The 20,064-nt window shown below is 41.2% G+C and overlaps 1 protein-coding gene across 4 annotated transcripts in view; it reads right to left on the bottom strand.

The window, feature by feature from the left end:
- Positions 1 to 20,064, bottom strand: part of WBP1L (WW domain binding protein 1 like) — an 86,668-nt gene that overhangs the window by 38,339 nt on the left and 28,265 nt on the right. The window contains exon 1 of one of the 4 annotated variants that reach the window (XM_073354491.2): positions 7,396 to 7,744. The exons of 2 other annotated variants lie outside the window; for them this stretch is intronic. In XM_073354491.2, the coding sequence (XP_073210592.1) occupies positions 7,396 to 7,422 (27 nt within the window). In that variant the 5' untranslated portion in view covers positions 7,423 to 7,744. Of the gene's footprint in view, positions 1 to 7,395; positions 7,745 to 20,064 lie in introns of those variants that run through there. One more of the 4 variants, XM_073354493.2, reaches the window with a different exon arrangement.

Below are 20,064 nucleotides of genomic sequence, written 5' to 3' on the forward strand. Positions count from 1 at the left end.
GGGCAGTAACACATCTACAGTCATAGAACAAAGGAGGGTTATAGTGGGTTACAGATAGTTGTAATGAGCCATTAATCCAGTGTCTTTATTAAGTCCATGCTTTTTGGTGTTTAGCTGAGTTATGAATTTAAATTCCTAGGCTTGATTTTAGAAGGTGTTGGGCAGGTTTTCTTGGATATGAGGTCTGAGGGATTTTTTTTCTCTCTTTACTACAGAGGCCATATTCATGAGCCACTATTAGTCAGAATTAAGGAAGTAAATCAGAAAGCCTTCAGAAAATGGATAGACACAAACTTTGTATTTTGATTAATTCACAATCAGCTCTTATACGATATATTTTGTAAACCTCCAACAGTAACAAAAGGGAAGAATGGTCGTCTACCAACACACGAAAAGTATCTAAGGGCTCGTCTACATTACCGGCTGGATCGACGGGCAGCGACCGATCCAGCGGTCGATTTATCGCGTCTAGTCTAGACATGATAAATCGACCGCCAAGCACTCTCCTGTCGACTCCGGTACTCCACCAGCGTGAGAGGCGCAGGCAGAGTTGACAGGGAGCGTCAACTGTCGACTCTCTGCAGTGAAGACACCGCGATGAGTAGATCTAAGTACATCAACTTCAGCTACATTATTTACATAGCTGAAGTTGCCTATCTTAGATTGATCCAGCCCACAGTGTAGACCAGACTTAAGAATCATCAATCATAAAAACTCATAAGTAAATCCATCAAATGCAAGTTAATGTCTTGATTTGATTAGGTTTCACATATCAGACTATAACTAGCCTTTGGCTAGTCCTGTCCATCATCAATACCTCATGAGAGAGTACGCACAAGGGAACTGAAATAATCAGTTGTCTACGTTCAAATAATGAGGGCTTATGTGGCTGTGGGTTTAATGAACTAGTTTTTTTACTGCTGAAGATTTTTGCTGAAATGTTGACTTGTGACTCAGGGCACAAGTGCAACTACATTTAGTGGTTCATCACTGCCCTCAGTTATGCACATCATAAATCCATGTTATAATCTATCATGCTCAAGATAATCTCAGAAATGTAAAATGGTACCCAGTCAAGACCAACCTTCACCGTGGACCCAGAACTGTGCAGTGGAGACCCCCATATATTCTGGAGGCACTAGGAGCCAGATGATGCCCCCACTATGGTTCCCTGGGGGAGAACTGCAAAGGAGGAGGAGCCAGCCAGAGATTCCAGCTGGTAGAAGCAGGAGCAACCAAAGCAGAGACTGCAGCACACTCCAGTCAAAACTGGAGGTTCTCAGACTTCCTCTGCCCTGTGCTGATCAGCTGTTTGCTCCCATCCGCCCCCTCCCTCCTCACAGGCTCTTCACTTTAGCTTCCCTCCACAGCCACTCCTCCTACCCTCGTCTCCCCTGCCACGTGCGCCTCATCTTCACTTCCCCTTCCATTTAGCCGATCTATCTAAACTTACCCCACGCCCACAAAAATCATGGAACTAACATGCTGTTTTTGCTGCCATCAATTGTTCACTCTGCTTCTGTGTTATACACCCCTTCCCCCATCCTGTGACTGTCTTGTCTATTTAGACTGTAAACCCTTTGGGGCAATGGGCCATCTACTAGTGTGTGTGTGTGTGTGTGTGTGTGTGTGTGTGTGTGTGTATATAGAGTGCCTAGCACAATGGGGTCCCACTCTTGGATGGCCCTTAGGCAACACCTTAATAAACCTGATAAATAACAATAACCAGCTAGCATTGCAGGCCAGGACTGAGATGCACTGGCAGAACCATAAAGCACTGGACTAGCTCAGGGGATGCAACTCAGGACTGCATTACATTGGCCAGGCTGTGTACGTACTGTTGCAGGTCAGGATTGAGGCATAATTGTGAGAACTATGTAGTGAACTATCCAGTATCATTATAGATCTTCATTTCTGTACATGCTAAATTCCTCAGACACATGGAAGAACGGAAAAATTAACAAACATTTGCATTTAAGTATTGTGACTTTGCCAGCATCATTTAATGCAAGCATGAATAGGCAGGAGTTGGGTAAAGGTGCAAACTATGATAATTATGTAACAGTAATTACTGGAATCTGTGGAATTGATCTGTGCCACATCACACGGGCAATAATCTCTTGTAAGCCTGACCCAAGTCAGGTGACTGGGGCTAGAGAATAAAGAGAAGTCTTATCAACTCTCCTGCATGCTATACCTTTATTACAAATGGCAACATGTTCAGTTTTACCTTTTATATATGAAAAATGCCAGATAAAAGGAATATTTTGAGACAAGTGAGCATCAAATGTTGATAGTGTAATCAAGTGCAAAGAAAACATACATCAAAGTGGCCCCAAACACAAGAGAAGGGCCCCAAACAGGAGTTTCAAAATACACTGCTTGTTGCTTTACTACTGCGGGCATCATGAGAACAATATTTAACAAACATTTAATCACCAAGATTAATTGGCCACAGTGGACCCAACCTTCGCCACCAAAGCACAATGTTAGAGGTTTTATAAACACAGTTCACCTTCATGAACAAGCTGGCTCACTCATTTACTTCTGCGCTTGAGAGAGACTCAACCTTTCAAAAGGGTACACTGTCATTTTAAAAATCATGCTGTATATTTATATCTAATATTAAAGTCACTTTTCACTTTTGTCTATAGAAACTTTCATTTTCAGGTGTTTAGTGCTGCAGTGTCAGGGCTGTAAACGTTACATGGAAATGTTTACTTGTTTAACAACTTTTTTTTTTTATGCCTTGAAGGAGGAGTCCTTGCTGTGTCCGGACTCCTCCCCATTGGTGATGTCATTTCCAGGAAAGAGCTATTTAGAGAACTTTTCAGAACTGGCTTTTTTTTTTTTTTTTTTTTAGTTGACAGTATTTAAAAGTTTAAAACAATTTTTTTTTAAAATAAAATTAATCCAACATTTTATTTGCCTTTTGGTTTGAGTCTTTAGGTTGTACTCAGGTCCAGTTTCCCTCTGCAGCCAGGAGGGTGAAAAACGCACTTTTAATGAAAGCTGGGATTCTTACAAAATCAAATGCGGTCAGGAGCTAGAGCTTTAAGAAACACCCAAATACCACACCTGAAGAAGAGCTCTGGGTAAGCTCAAAAGCTTGTCTCACCAACAGTAGTTACTCCAATAAAAGATAATACCTCACTACCTTGTCTCTCTGACACAGTCTTTGCATTCTTTTATATTTTTAAGGGGAAGTAAATATTTCATCTTGAGTGCTTTTTCTACCCAGTTGTCCATTTTTGCTGCTATTATGGCTTCCAATTTTCCTTCTCAGCAGCTCTTCCCTGGCAAAAGCACTTCACTAGGAAATGTGGGGCCAAAGAATAAATAGCCACTCAAGAAGTTCTTCCAAATGGAAGCAACTAGACCAATTTATTAAGGCCTGCAATGAGTGGAGTTAGAAAGGAGGCTCCATATGCACATTTCCCTCCCAAGATCTTATTCTTCCACTTCATCCATATTTAGTCCATTTGTTAGACTCAGTTCTGCTAGGGAAGAGGTTACATTCAGTAAAGCATGTAACTGAATCAAAGCAACGGAGCAAAACTTGATGCTGTTTTAGCTCAGATGAAAATATTTGTAAGATTCACAGAAGCTGAGAAATCATACAAACTCTTTTAAAGGGCAAGATCAAATTAAACGACTTGCAGAGATCTATGACCCTAAATATTCAAGAGAACATTTGCATGAGGCTCTCAAAAATAAATTCAGAGCCTCCAACCTTTGTACATTAGGTTTAAAGGAGTGATCTGAAATAGGATCCTCTTATAAATCAGCCTTTTTAATTAGATATTTCAAAAGTGAAATTTGAACCTTCTTTATCACAGATAAAGGTCGTCACTCACCAACATTTTAAAATTAAACGGGGCATAATTTTTCTAATTTGCAGTGAGTTTTGAAACAGATTCAAACTTTTTTTTTCCTGTGCGCTTTTCATTATGTGGGTGCGTTTACAGTAAAAATGTGTACACCTATTGTCCAGCTGAGAAGGATCTGGAATTTTCAGCCCTTTATCATGAAAGCCAAGGCACTTCTGTCTACACTACGCTCTACCACTGTTGCCAGGATCAGCTGAGCACCATGTTGTTGGAATGCAGATACAGATTTTCCAGTGTAAACAAGGCTTTGGGGACCATTAAGCAGTCCTGCTAGCCCCAGACACTACGGAAGTTGTTTCTCATCCTTGCAAAAACTTGATTGGGCCTGGCTGATATATTACATAGCAGTGCAGAACACCATGATTAGACCAATAAGGAGCACAAGTTCTTGAGAAGACTGTAGCTGACTTAACCTTGCATGCATTTACATTCTTCTACACTGTAATATACACATCAAAGTTTAAAAAAAAAGTGAAGACCTGGAATCATTTTTTGAAGAATAAACAAACCACTTTTCTTCACTGTTATCTACAGTGATAGAGGATAAAAGGGATAAAGTTTGGGTTTAAAGTTCTACACAAGAGGACACAATGATATTTTCCAGGATTACTGTTTTTCATCGTCAAAAATCTTGGTAAAGGAGCTGGAGTGAGTAGAGTTTCTGCCTGACCTGGCAAATCGTGCAAGGTTGCTCTTCTCTAGAGCAAGCCCCTTTACCAAGATTTTTGATAATGAAAAACAGACATTTTACTTGCTTGTCAAAAAACTTGCCCAGTTCGGATAAGAAGAACTTTGCAAGGGTGGTGAAAGGGACCTTCAGCTCCAGGCTGGATTAAATATTTAAAACTTTTTAATTGCTGATAAACTATTGGTCACTCAAAAGCAAGATACTTTAATCTTTTCAAACCTGATCCAAGCCCACTAAAGTCAATGGAAAGATTCCCATTGATTTCAACGGGCTCTGGATGCAACCCTACTTTATTTAGTACCAAGAAAGAACTGAATTGAGAATAAGGCCAAGATACTGCAACAGCACATTCTACCAGCAAATAGCACTCATAAGCCCCGACCACAGATAAAGAGAGGACTAAAAAAAATGTTTATTCTTGTTTCCCTACTAAACACTCAAAGACACAACACTTCTCATAGACATTTCACATTTGCTATTTACAGGACTTATTACTTAAAATGACCTAGCAAGGATGGCCTGGGCTTTGATCCTAACAAGTTTAATCACACAAATGGTACAGTACTTGACATTTTATTATATGTATTATGCAGCTGTACCACATGGTGACGTCACTAGATCACAAGATAAGCGGATTCAGCCCAATATTGAACCAAACTCCTATCATGGTGTCAAGACAATGTAAAATGTATTGCTTGCGGAGTGTCCCTCTCTTTACAAAAGTGGAGGTTGTAACTGCTTGTGGCCATTCTGATCTCCATAACACTTATGTAAGTGTCCTGGCCAGATGTCAACTGGGGTAATTTTAATTAATTCCCCCTACAATTTGATATGAATACCATATTTTTCACTTCCTGTCTCAAAAACGGTTCTGTAGTCCCCATCATGGCCAAGTAAACAGTTGTTCAATTTCATACCACAGGCAACTCCACTTCAGTGGTGTGTGACGTGATTCCTACACTTCATTTATATACAGGAAGTTATCCCAAAGCATTTGACCATCTTGTCACCTAGAAACTGAAGTTGGTGTTTTACCTACACTTATTTTTTCATTTCATATGTTCCCAACACTGTTTTTATCCACAAATGAAGAACAATTAAAATATACAGAAACCTGTTCTTGAGACACCACCAGCTGTTTCCACTTCCCGTTTATGCATTATGTACCTGGGGTGTGTTTTTTAAAATGTATACCGCAAGTGGAACAAAGATAGATAAGCAGCCTGGTCTCCAACATTAAAATGCCCTGTGTTGAGCTAGACAGATGAGTAAAGGGAACTCAAGAGCTCCTAAACTCTGGTTTAGCATGCTACCTAGTTTATCATGCAATAATCACCCTCAATTTTTAATTTTATTTTGGGGGTGGGGGGGAATACACTTCACAGATTTAGAAAAATAATCTTAAAAATAAGATACATGGACATCTGATGCTGACCCCACTTCACAAGCTAAACTGATCTTGCAGAATTTTATTACAGATTGAAGATTTACTTAAAATCCTTAGAATAATTTCTTCAAAGATTGAACAGCTCTTCCAGTCCGTACCTACTACCCACACAACTTTCAATCACAAAGGTCTTTCCTTCCACAAAGCTATGACAGCATTGTATTCCCTGTTCAAAACTCTCAGATTTTCAAGCAGATTCTATCTGGATGTGGTTTGCTAACAAGTGAACCATTATTATAGCCATTATGTACAACTGCAAAGGGTCAATGGGTTAGAGGTAGATTATCATGTAAAACTGTTTTAGAATCAGTGAAAGAAAAAAAACCCACTACCCTACATTTGGAGAAAAAATAAACTGGTAACTGATAAACAAAGTGACAGGGCTACGTATGCAGTAATTTGCTAAACGTTAGACCAGGGGTTCTCAAATTGGGGGTTGGGACCCCTCAGGGGGTCACAAAGTTATTACATGTGGGGTCACGAGCTATCAGCCTCCACCCCAAACCCTGCTTTGCATCAGCATTTATAATGGGGTTAAATATATAAAAAGTGTTTTTAATTTATAAGGGGGGTCACACTCAGAGGCCTGCTATATGAAAGGGGTCTCCAGCACAAAAGTTTGAGAACTGCTGTGTTAGACTCTGCTGTCCTTTTAAGCAATAGAAAGTGCCCAGTTTAAAATGCCTCACATTTGCTTGGTATTTTAATACTAGATTAATAGCTATAAAGCTATACCTATTTATTGTACATTACCAACTTCAGTAGTGTTGAGGACAGTTTACAGTTAGATCTCTAGACAGACATGCCTCCGAGACCAAAACAAGTTTTAGAACTCTCAGAAGCTTAAGAACAAATAGTTGGCAATGTATTCCCAGCCAGGGAGCGGTGGGTCAGTTGCTACTGTTTCTCATTCCTTGTTACATTACCAAATATAAATTCATTGTTTCTTGTAAAAACAACAACTTTCCAAAGCTATTACATAAGTCACCAAATCCAGGATCTGTGCCTTGCTAAAACGGGCATCATGTACATGTTAACTCTTTGCCATTTTCTGTTTCCTCTCTTCAGTGAGTTATTTTGCTACACAGCATGACTCTGGAAAATAAATATTACCCATATATTAAAAAAACTCTTCAAACACTGACAGAAGTTTAAAGCAATGTAAACACATTTCCATATTAGGACCTGTGGAAAGTACATGTTAAAAAAAAAAAACACACACACACAGGAGAATCCCTCTTTGTTGTGAATCTAACAACAACAAAAGTTCGTTCTCCCGAACTGAAGTTTTGTTCCTTCTTTGCTAATGAAAAGAAAGTTCTCCTGCAACAGCAACACCAAAACACACACACACACGCACACTTACTTACCTCTCTCCTTGGAAAGTGAGAAAACATTTTCTAAAAAACCAAGTTCTCCACCGGAACCGGCAGCAACCAAACCAACCAAAACTAGTTACCTGTCTCAGACCCAAGAGGAAAGGCATTCTGCATTCTCATCATCCACACTAATGCTTTGGAACAAAAGAATTTTAAAGTCCCTCAACAACCATTTCCTCATCTGATGTGCGCAGGGTGCGCCTGCAATCCTATTTAAACCAGGGCTTTCCTGGCTGGGAATGTTAAGTAAACAGGGTCCCAGAAGACAGCATGCACTCGCTCGCTCTCCGCCCTTCCCCTCTTTCTCCTCCCACACCCTGTGACATCTCAGACGCAGCAGAGCTGTAGTGTTTGGCAAGGGGGAAATGACATCAGTTCAGGCACTGCAAAAAACTGGAGACAGCTGCTGATTAACAAGAAAAGGGCTTGCTACAAACTTGAGATGCAACTTGGTATTTAGCAACCCTGCTCTAGGCAGAGGCGTTAAACACTACATTTTGGGTGAACAAGGAGAACTATCTTGGCTCTAACCAGATACCCCAAATGAAATAAATACCTGTATTAAAGAACAGCTCTTCAATGACATTTAATTAAAATTCCTTACGCAAAAATACCTCAATTTCTCCTCAAAAATGGCTGTCTAGTTTGGATGTAGCTCCTTTGAGCAGCTTTGTAGTCTGCACTAACAGGCAGCATTTGGGGAAGATGGATCAAAACCAGAACCATGTTTGAACACCTCCACACTTGGAGGATTTGGCTAAAATGGAACACCGATCTAAACCACTCCCCTGGTTTTGCCCACTTTGATTTTTTCTTTAAAGAGTTCTTACTGCACTACTGGCAAATTCACCACCACCAAACCCCTCGCTTACTAAATGGCAAAGCTTCCATTTCTTTCAGTGGGAGCAGGATTGGGCCCCCAAGCAAGCCTACAAAGAGGTAATGTGGCAGCTATTTTTATCCTTGCCATGCCGTGAGAGCGTGTTGCTGTCCCAGTGTAGTGCCCCTACTTCTGGGCATTAACCAGCTCCACACTGAGACCAGTGGGAGGTTGTACCTCGTAAACAAACTTATCTAGTCACCAAGAATGCCAATCTTGTCTGTCCTCTCATAAACAAGTGGTACAGCAAGTTCTACAGCAGTAGGGGAGATGACACAGCAGACGGTAATCTAAATTTAAACTGTCTATATCTCCTTTAAAAGTTCAGCAACCACCCCCCCTTTTTTTTGTTTCTCTTAAATCAGCAGCTGCTCTCATCTGTCATATGCTAAACTAGAAAACTCACCACTTCCATGTGCAGAGGCAGCAACTAAGCAGGCATTTAACAGAAGGGGAACTTCTCTTTTATTTGATCCTCTCAACCTCTAGGCGGCTACAAATTAAAGATATTTGGGGAGTATCAGAGCAGGAGTCCTTTATGTACAGAAGCCTATTAAATCCCTTAATGGGAAATAGTGGATTTTTAAATCATTTCAGGTCTTAAAAAAAAAAAAAAAAAAAAGAAACTACTTACAATTCTTATAAATTCAGATTTTTAATTGCATTACATTTTTAAAAAGCCTTAAAAACAGCCAAACCGTTCACAAGCAAGTTTGGTGAGAACTAGTCTCAGACAATTACCACCTTTTCAAACTTTTTAGCACTCCTGAGCCACTGTTACCATGTTCTCTTGGAAGTTCCTGAATTGTTTCCCAACTGAGCACATAGTTCTGGGGGTTCTCTGAACACAAACAAGAGGGAGAAATGTAGTAAGTATCCTTCATACTTACACAGCACCTCATCCAAACGTTAGAAAGCACTCTACAAACACTAACTAATCCTCTAAACATACAATTCAATGTTACATGGTGCCACTCCCACCTTATCAACAGGGAAACCGAGGCACAAAAGTTAGTAGTAAGCTGCATCTCCTCAGCTTTTGGATTTTCTATCTTTTGCAAGTTATCAGAACTTTAAATGACCCGTCCAAAAAGTTACCCCGATGTCGATTATGCCACATGACACGTCTATAAACTCATGGATGAAACATTCAAACCATCAGAGGTTGCTTTGCCAAGCAAATGGACAATACCAATGATACACAGGAGCACATTCCTGTTTTGGTGATGGATAGTTATGGGCTCTTTTGCCAACATCTGAAGCTTCTGGTCCTGGCCACTGCTGGAGACAGGACACTGGACTAGGTGGACCTCCAGTCTGATCTAGTCTGGCAATTCTGATGTTCCTAGTGTTAAAAGTTGACACCCTCTGACAACTTCAACTGATCCTCCCTTTCTTTAGCAAATCACAGAAGAGTCTCCAGTACATATTCAAAAGACAAGAGCTCAGCAGTAAATCTAGTGACTCAAGATCCAGATTCTAGATACACAGTAGTAGAAAAAGGAACAGGAGGACTTGTGGCACCTTAGAGACTAATAAATTTATTTGAGCATGAGCTTTCGTGAGCTACAGTGCCACAAGTACTCCTGTTCTTTTTGCGAATACAGATTAACACGGCTGCTACTCTGAAACCAGTAGTAGAAAAGGAAGTAACCGATCTTAAAAAGTAACGAAACAGCTTCCCAGCTCACTTAGCACCACTCCCTCAGCAGGGGGCTTGATGCTCTATCATTAGAATAATAGAATATCAGGGTTGGAAGAGACCTCAGGAGGTCATCTAGTCCAACCCCCTGCTCAAAGCAGGACCAATCCCCAACTAAATCATCCCAGCCAGGGCTTTGTCAAGCCTGATCTTAAAAACCTCTAAGGAAGGAGATTCCACCACCTCCCTAGGTAACGCATTCCAGTGCTTCACCACCCTCCTAGTGAAAAAGTTTTTTTCTAACATCCAATCTAAACCTCCCCCACTGCAACTTGAGACCATTACTCCTTGTTCTGTCGTCAGCTACCACTGAGAACAGTCTAGATCCATCCCCTTTGGACCCCTCTATCAGGTAGTTGAAAGCAGCTATCAAATCCCCCCTCATTCTTCTCTTCTGCAGACTAAATAATCCCAGTTCCCCCAGCCTCTCCTCATAAGTCATGTGCTCCAGCTTCCAATCATTTTTGTTGCCCTCCGCTGGACTCCTGCCAATTTTGCCACATCCTTCTTGTAGTGTAGGGCCCAAAACTGGACACAGTGAAGACTCTCTCTTCTCTCCATGGGGTGGTTCTATGCTGGGAGCCATGTCACTGCTTGGCCCTTCCTTTTGGCTTTTCTTTTGTGTGTTGGGGTGCCGGCACTAGCTTCAGCAAAGATGCTGTCAGTGCCAGAGGAGCTGGAGCTGACGCCGATGCCATGTCTGTTGGTACTGGTGCCAAAGTGGTAGCTCGCAGATACGGTGTTGAGAAAGTGACAGCCAATGCTGATGATCCTGGCATTGAGCTGATCGGAATCAACGTGACTGGTGTAAAATTCGATGCATTTCTCTTCCCTGCCTTTTTTGCACCCCTAGACCCTGCGGTGTGGTGTCTGCTTGAAGGGGCACTTGCTGAAGATGACCCTTTGGGTTACTTAGAGGTGGCTGACTCCTCCAGGTCTGAGACCATGAGCATTCGTCAGTCAACCAGGTGTAGCTTCAGCCACATGTCCCTCAATTTGCGAGTGATTGACAAGAAGTATTTTCACTCTGAGTGCTTATCAGGGATGTGCCTCTCCCCCTGACAGAATAGGCATCAGCTATACTGGGGAATGAAGTCTGGCAGCGCTTAAACCCTAGTTTAGAGGTTTAGAGTCTGCCAGGGTGGTAGGCACGAGGCAGGCCCTTTGTTCCACTTGCAGGGGCGTGTCTGGGGAGAGGTGTCTGTTTTGTTCTGGTTTTAGGAAACGTTCAAAGTAGAGAACTGAAGATAAGGAGGGGTGAAGTAGTATTTGTTCTCCAATTCAATCTAGAAGATGAGTTTGAAACAAGAAGAAAAGACCTTGCCAGGTTCAGTCTTGCTGCCTCAGGTGGTAAGAGGGAACAGAGGGAGGGTGGCAGCTGCAATTGCTCCAGTCCTTTATGCCCTTGCACAGAAGCATGAAGTGGCACCCATGGCCTTGATGGACGCTGCAATGCAAAAAGATCCCATCTCATATGCAGTGAGGTCCACACTGACCCATAGTTGAAGAACACAGTGTTCCAGCTAATGGTATGCCAATGATTTTATATGAAGTAACAATATTTGCTATATTACTCTCCACTGCATTTCTCATGCATCCTAACATTGTGTTTTTCTGACCACTACTGCACATTGAGCAGAGATCCTCATTGAGCTGTCCACAATGATGCCCAAGTCTTTCTCTGGAACAGATACAGTTAATTTAGAATCCCACAGAGTGTATGAGTATTTTAAATTATTCCCTCCAGTGGGCATTACTTTGCATTTATCAACATTGAATTTTATCTGTCATTGTGTTGCTAATTCACTTAGCTTAGGGCTGGTCTCCACTACAGGGAGATCCCCGCTGCTACAATCGATGCAGCAGGGATTGATTTAGCGGGTCTTCACTAGACCCGCTAAATCAATCCAACGGCAGAGTGCTCTCCGGTCAACCCCAGTACTTCAACTCTCCGAGAAGAGTAAGGGAAGACGACCGGAAAGCCTCTCCTGTCGACTACTGCAGTGAAGACACTGGGGTAAGTCGACCTAAGCTATGTCAACTTCAGCTATGTTATTCACATAGCTGGAGTAGTGTAACTTAGGTTGACTTACCTCCGTAGTGAAGAAAAGCCCTTAGATCCCTCTGAAGTGCCTCAGTCTTCTCTAGGCTTGATAATTTATCACCTGCAAGTTTAGGAAAGCAGCAGGAAATCCAGAAGAGAAGGTGAAGATTTTTTCTTACCATTCAGTTTTACAAGAAATATACAGGCTCTACTTCCTTTTATATTGGCTCTGGGAATGAGCATGAATATGTTTCCAGCCAAGTATCAATTCTGCATGGTGGATACTTTGAAGAAAACTGAAAACTCTGACTTACTGGGAGATAATAAATGTAGGAAGAAGAGTCAGCAGTAATTGTCTCTTCCAAAGCACCACCACATTGGGTGTTACACCTTGAAAACAACACTGTGAAGAATAAAACAGCACAGACTACAGCTAAGCATAGGAAAAGCTCCCTGAAGAGTTCTAAAGGAACCACAACTCAATCCAACCTGAAGTACTCTCCTGGACATACACCCCCACCCCTCATTCTGACAATACACTTCAATCTTGACTTTTACCACTCGTCATTATTCCAGTCGTGGGGGTCTCAAACAGGAATGGTTGTGTTATAGAGACAAATGCTGATAGGGACTCAGATGACATCACCAAACCAGCCAGTTAATCCGCTGGTCTACTTAGCCCCAGGGTTCTCTGAGGTTTCTGTTGCCATCTAACAAGAAACCAAACCTGTGAGTAGACTGCTGTAGGAAAACAGAAATACTGACAGAGCTCCAGCATAAACTTTGAGGGGAGCCTCTCCAAAAAGAATTAGCATGCACTGACCAGTACAGTGCAGGTTCTGAAGAGCAAGGAGGAAAAGACCTAAATAGAGTCTCTTCAGGTATCTTCAAAGAACCTAAGCAAAGTTTAAAAGAATAAATGGAACCTACAGTTTCAATGCTCAGGAAAGCTCAACACCAGTTATTCAAAAGAACAGCAGTTTCTGAACATACATTATACTTAGACACTGCACTTCTAAATTATTGTACAAAAGCCTGGCTCAAAGTAATAGAGCAATCCGGTCTTAACTTCCATTCTCCATTACTGAGATTTTGTTTTCAAGCATACATCGGGGGGGGGGGGGGGGGGGGGGGGGGGGGGGGGACCAAAAAGCTCAATCTTAAAAATACACTCACACTAAAAGTTTTCTAAATTGCCCTACAAAGCATTTCCTATAATGTACTTATAATCCATTTGACTATGTGGAAGAAGAAATTTGATCTGTTTTTCCAAACACTGAGCTGCTCTTTTTGAAATGTTAGAACATCTAATACAAATTAGGATGGATTGAGGGACTGACATGGGTGTTGTTATGAGAACCGATCTGGACTAATTTAGCACAAGTGCTTACAGGAAACAGCAGGAAACATGTCAAGATCTTACAATCTAATGTCGCATTTACTACGTTCATTGTTTCTACTTTGGCTCATGTTTTTGCATAAACAAGGAATACTGTAGATACCCCACTTCTCCCTCCCTCCTTCCCCCCCCCCCCCCGCCAAAGAGTGGGCAAACCCTTCCTTTCTAATAGAGACTGCTGGATGTAGTTCCCTCCAAATCTGACCAAGGCTATTGCTGGGTGCAAAGGATGACTGGAAAGCAGCTCCCCACCCACAAAGCCCAGGGCCTGTTTTGTCATTCAAAATGGACTGCTAGAGAATATGAAACACTCTCTTCACAGGGCTGCCTTGCCTTCACAGCTCTTGTGCTTCCTTCTAGCCCAGAAAGCTTGGATTCCAACTGCAGCCCAGACCACTGACCGTGGACCAGCCCTTTCAAACTAACACAGTGAGTGACTGGGTTCAGCATATCATGATCTACCCTCTATCTCTAACTCTTAAATTTTCTTTTCTCTCATTTCTGTGCCTTTTGATTTATCTACTGATGCATTACTGGCCTTATAGCCAAATGCTTTAGTTTACTCAAACTTTCTTGAGCATGAGTAAATGACACCATTTATTGTATCATGTCCAGTATTTAATTGTGCAAGGCATTTTAGGACACAATTTGTATGAAAAGTGGAAGACAAAGTATTATATGAAACATTTAAAGTCAGTTTAACAGTAGAAAAGGAAAGCAACATGTTATTTGGAGGATGGGGAAAGAAAATATGTTTGTACCTATTGAGTACTTAAACCCTACCAGAATATATCAGATGACAGATGCCTTCCTTTCCCTTCTATCCACATACTCCCTCCCCTCTCTACTCAGCTGTCCCCTAGACCTGGAAAATCTATTAGTTTACCCAAACAAAAGTTGCCACTCAAACTCCATCTTCTCTGCTAGGCAATATACCAGCAGCTAATTCAAACTACTGGGATTACCTAAAGTAGTGGGCAGACGCAAAACGTATCCCCCATACCTGCTCTGTTCATATAAAAAATACCTGCCTCGGTCAAATGAGTGCAGCAGGTCAGCAGACAGATTTAGATTCGTGTATAGAGCTGGAGAGAGTATGGACAGTGTGTAGGACACTGGACCAGAAGGCAAGAGAGCTGGGTTCTGTTCCTGGCTCTGCAACTGACCCGCAAGCTGCTTCACCTCTTTGTCTCTATTTCCCTATTGGTAAAATGGGAAGAATGTTACCCTCCTTCTTTTGTAAGGTACTCCAAGATCTACAACGAAGGGTGCTATATAAGAGGTAAGCAGTATTATATATGCCTCACAATCTTGACAATGACCCCTTTAAAGGAGCGACAAGTTATCCAAATATTCCCCATGTCTGTATTTTGTTATGAGCAGCTTCCCAGCAGACTGCTGGGCTCTGCGTAACTAGTAAAATAGCAAATAGAAGTTATGCCAGTAACATTCATGCTTCAGCAATAACCAGAGCACTGCACTCTACCCAAGCACTGCTAACATTAATATCCATCTCTTTTACTGCAGTGGTGTATCCATACACCAGACAGTTTTGGCATCACAAAGGCACAACTTTCAACACCTCTGCCTCCTGCATCATCACCTTTGGAACATCTATAGCGTCTCCACTTGGATAATTTATGCTCAGTTTGTTTATGTAACACTTATTTTATATACTTAAGTGATTAAAAAGCCCATCAACAAATTATCTAGAAGAAAAAGGCTGACCAGAAAAACTTCCTTTATTAGTATCAGCGAATAGGTTTCACCTTGCTATACTGACTACTATAAGTTTTACTAGAGCTCATTCTCCCTCTGGAACACTAAAGGTGGAGAAAGCCCAGTAATCACACTGCAATGGGTGTAAGACACAGGAGGGGGGTGAATGGACCAGCCTGCCCTAATCCCCGTGAACATTATGCTTGAGGTGAAGATACTGGATTGGCTACAGCAGAATGCACGACAGGAGGGATTCCCTTAGCTGAAATCTTTGGCAACCCCATGCCCTAGACAGGTTTCAGAGTAGCAGCCATGTTAGTCTGTATCTGCAAAAAGAAAAGGAGTACTTGTGGCACCTTAGAGACTAACAAATTTATTTGAGCAGAAGCTTTCGTGAGCTACAGCTCACTTCATCGGATGCATGCAGTAGAAAATACAGTGGGGAGATTTTATATACACAGAGAACATGAAACAATGGGTGTTACCATACACACTGTAACAAGAGTGATCAGGTAAGGTGAGCTATTACCAGCAGGAGAGAAAAAAAACCTTTTGTAGTGATAATCAAGGTGGGCCATTTCCAGCAGTTGACAAGAACATGTGAGGAACAGTGGGGGTGGGGGGAAATAAATATGGGGAAATAGTTTTACTTTGTGTAATGACATCCACTCCCAGTCTTTACTCAAGCCTGTGATTAATCAGTCACACTATCAGAGGCTCGTTCATCTGCACATCTACCAATGTGATATATGCCATCATGTGCCAGCAATGCCCTTCTGCCATGTACATTGGCCAAACCGGACAGTCTCTACGTAAAAGAATAAATAGACACAAATCAGACGTCAAGAATTATAACATTCAAAAACCAGTCAGAGAACACCTCAATCTCTGTGGTCACTCGATTACAGACCTAAAAGTGGCAATTCTTCAACAAAAAAACTTCAAAAACAGACTCCAGCGAGAGACTGCTGAATTGGAATTAATTTGCAAACTGGACACCATTAAATTAGGCTTGAATAAAGATTTATTTATATTTATTATTTATAAATAATAGCTGGGGATTCTCCAGTTGTAGGAAAAGCCTCAAAAGCATGAAGTTTTCAACCTGATGAGAGTGGCGTCTACAGTTGCCAGTAGGGTTAGAAACCAAACCTGCCTGGGCCAGAAAGGGGCTATACAGATCATGGAACATTTGTCTCTTCTAATCTTGACCAAAGACCTTTGAATAACAAAAGGAATTGGAGAAAGGAACATGTGAACTCCTGCCCCTTCAAGGAAAGAATGGAAAATAGGTCCACTGACAGTGTCATACTTAATGTCTTCTACAGATCACAATGTGTTTCTCAGAGGAATGGTAAATAGATCTTTCAAGCAAACACTATTAGAAAAAGATCTGCCACATCATCCTAGATGTAATAACTACCCACAGCTGTCTAGTACTGATCAGCTGAGCTTGTCTGCAGTGCAGGCAACAGGAAGCAATATCCTGTTCCTTCCTTCTTAGGAGACATAGCTCAATTTTCCACAATTAGATTTAGAGCTACCTTTTGTGATACCACATCTCCGAAAGCCCACATTGCATTCAGTGCCACCCTAATCTCCAGACATGCATTTGAATGGATTCCTGGAGAAATTAAGTCCCTTGAATATGGAACACACCACATGATCTCCCCATTACAAACAGGACGCACCCATGGCTACTACAATCTAAATCCGTTAATTTGGAAGTCCTTTTCCTAGTTACAGGTTTTCATTGGACTGCCATTGCATCAGTCTCTCTCTACCACCCGAAGTGGGTGCAATTATTCTGCTGCTCGTAACCACTGAAGGTGCCTCAAGTAAACACATTCCCACAGGTACTGTTGAACGCTATTGTGACCATGAGGTGCAACACTGACAACACAGGTCTTGCTGAAACCTCTTGGCCCTGTCAAAGTCATCTTACCAGATCCATTGTATCCTGGTCCCTTGCAGGAAAAGAAAGGATCTGAGAAAAGAATGATTTCTGAGGGGAAAACTGGTGGTGAGGCTGCTTTGATCCATTCTGGAGTGCTGCCTTTGATCAGTCAACCATCCAAACAGGGAGAACATGCACTCCCCATGTTGATATGCCATTATGATCATCAAGTGTTCAGTAAATACATGCAATGCCAATGCCAGCCCAGAAAGCAATATCACTATCACAAGTACAAGGCACTTCTCCAGGCACCAGGTACATCTTTACATGCACATTAATGCCTGCAAAGCCTAGAGCAGAGACCCAGAGGTCACTTTCTTCTAGAAGAGAGACTTGTTCTCAGATACAGAGTTGGAACTTTTACCAGGTAAGTGACTCAGGATGGGCCTGAGCCTGTTGTTTTTTCCCCTCTCTATGTCTCAGGGAGAGCCTGAAATGAAACCACTTCCCTCTCTTTACCAAGTAGCATGGAATCAAAGGAGTTTTTTTTGCCAAGAAACACTGAATTTCCTATAGTGTCTCTTCCTAACGTAGTGCTGGACTCAAGGGCAGTCTTGACTGGGGCAAGATAATTTTTCTGACCCAATTTTTGGTAAGCCTATTTGAGAATAATCAATCTCTCTCTCTCTAAAGATGACCAATGGCCCTCAGGGGTATTGTATTTTTAGTTTAACTTCCAGCAGGAAGCTCTCTGAGGTGCTTACTAGCTAATGCAATTTTCTAGGTGACTTATCTTCAACAGTCTTCACAAAGAAACTGCTAAAAACATTTAATTAGTGCCAGTGTGTGTGAGCAAAAATTTTGATTGAAACTTATGGGAAAAGTATGAGTAATGTTATCTTATATTTTTTATTTTGTTCTCATAAAAATTTTGATCTTCACTAGAATATGAATATGAGTATGAAATGCATATGAAGTGGTATTTCGGATAGTAAGATTCCACTTTTAAAGTAAGTTAGTAAATACTAATCTATAAATTAATAAGAATATTCACTGATAACCCTAATGGGAGTGGAAATACCATGGTATGTGCATATTACCAGATTTGATCTCGCTCATTTTAGGGTAACCAGAGTAATTCCAAAGAAGACAATTAATTATGCTAGAGTTACGGCAGTAAAACCAAAAATATGGCCCAGTATGCATGTTCTGTAAAGCCTAATAAAAGTTTAATTAATTCTAGTTTGTATCATTTGGCTAGTACAAAGATAGAAAAAGCCTATATTTGGAAATATCTGTTCAAGGGACACAGCCACGGTTGAACCAGGAATCATCAGTTCTGCATCATCTGACTTGACTGGTTTTCTCAACTTAAATGTTGCATTATCAGCAGTATTGTGGGCAAGGAAAATGAAATATTAATGCAAAAGACTTCACTGCTTATTAAGATTTTAAATGTACAAAGTCGGGAAGTGAAAAGCTTCAGGTTCTCATTGCAATATTACACTACTTTACACAGACTGGAAATAAAATGAAATTTTTATCAGTTTTACCTCAGCACATACAAAGCAGCTACATTAACAATGCAATCTTAAGGCTGAGCAGTTAAAAACAGAAGAGCCAGGAAAAACAAGAGTTCAGGTTCCCACAGCGATGTTATTTTGGCCATGTTACACATCCTGTATGTTTTCCACTTCATATTTAAAAAGAAGAAGAGCATTACAGTCTGTAGAGTTAATGCTTGAGCTAGAAAACACTCAAAAAAGTTCACTGACTCTTTGCTGTTACAAAGCCTCTATTTCAGCCTTTTAACTTTTTCAAAATAGAAAAGGTATTTACAGAATTATAAATAAAGCAACCTTCAAAAACTACAGAATAAAGAGTCATATGTAATTTTGAACCAAGCTGATTTGACCACCTCCTCTAAACTTTGTCCATACTGAGACATTATTTGCCATATTTCAGCCTAGAGAATTTTTTGGATCAAATTATGGAACCACAAAAATAGGGACTTCACTAATATCCTTTTGTCATAAATATAAAGGGAAGGATAACCACCTTTCTGTATATAGTGCTATAAAATCCCTCCTGGCCAGAGGCAAAACCCTTTCACCTGTAAAGGGTTAAGAAGCTAAGGTAACCTAGCTGGCACCTGACCCAAATGACCAATGAGAGGACAAATCTCAAATTTCAAATCTGGAGGGGGTGTGGGGAACAAAGGGTCTGTCTGTTTGTGTGATGCTTTTGCCAGGACTAGATCAGGAATGCAGCCTCACAGCCCCTGTTAGTAAGTAATCTAGATGGAAATCTAACGCATTTCTTTTTGTTTAATGGCTGGTAAAATACGCTGTGCTGAATGGAATGTATATTCCTGCTGAGCCTTTGCCTTCTCCACCTCCAGTGCACGCTTCCTCTCTTTTTCCTTCTCCTCCTCAGCACGCTTCCTCTCTTTTTCCTTCTCCTCCATAGCTCTCCTGTGGGCAGCCTCCTGGGCTTACTTATCGAGTTGTTTTAATTCGACCAGTCTCTGGTGTTCCTTTTCTTTCTCTTTTGCTTCCAGTCTGGTTAACTCCAGTTTGCATTGTGACTTGCTTTCTGTCATCCTAGCCTCTCTGTTTTTAACTAACTTTACACCCGAGAGTTAGAAAGAAAACAAAAACAAAACAAAAAAAAATGGCTTGTAAAATTTTGCTGTACTGTAACCTGATATCCCCCCCCCTTTTTTTTTTCTTTTTTTTCTGATAGCTCTTCTCAGCCTACAGAAAAACCCTTTTGTTATGCCTGTTGCTCTGTCCCCCAGGCAGACAGACAGACTCTACAGCTGCAATCACCTTTTACAAAACCTATTCAAATCCTGCTGTGCTTCTGGTTCAAAATGATCCCACTGCTCTGCCACCATGTCAAGGTTCCTTCCCCACTCTGAACTCTAGGGTACAGATGTAGGCACCTGCATGAAAGACCCCCTAAGTTTATTCTTACCAGCTTACGTTAAAAACTTCCCCAAGGTACAAACTTTGCC

Source organism: Lepidochelys kempii, chromosome 7 (genome assembly GCF_965140285.1).
Source record: "Lepidochelys kempii isolate rLepKem1 chromosome 7, rLepKem1.hap1, whole genome shotgun sequence".
In the NCBI taxonomy this organism is placed as follows: Eukaryota; Metazoa; Chordata; order Testudines; family Cheloniidae; genus Lepidochelys; species Lepidochelys kempii.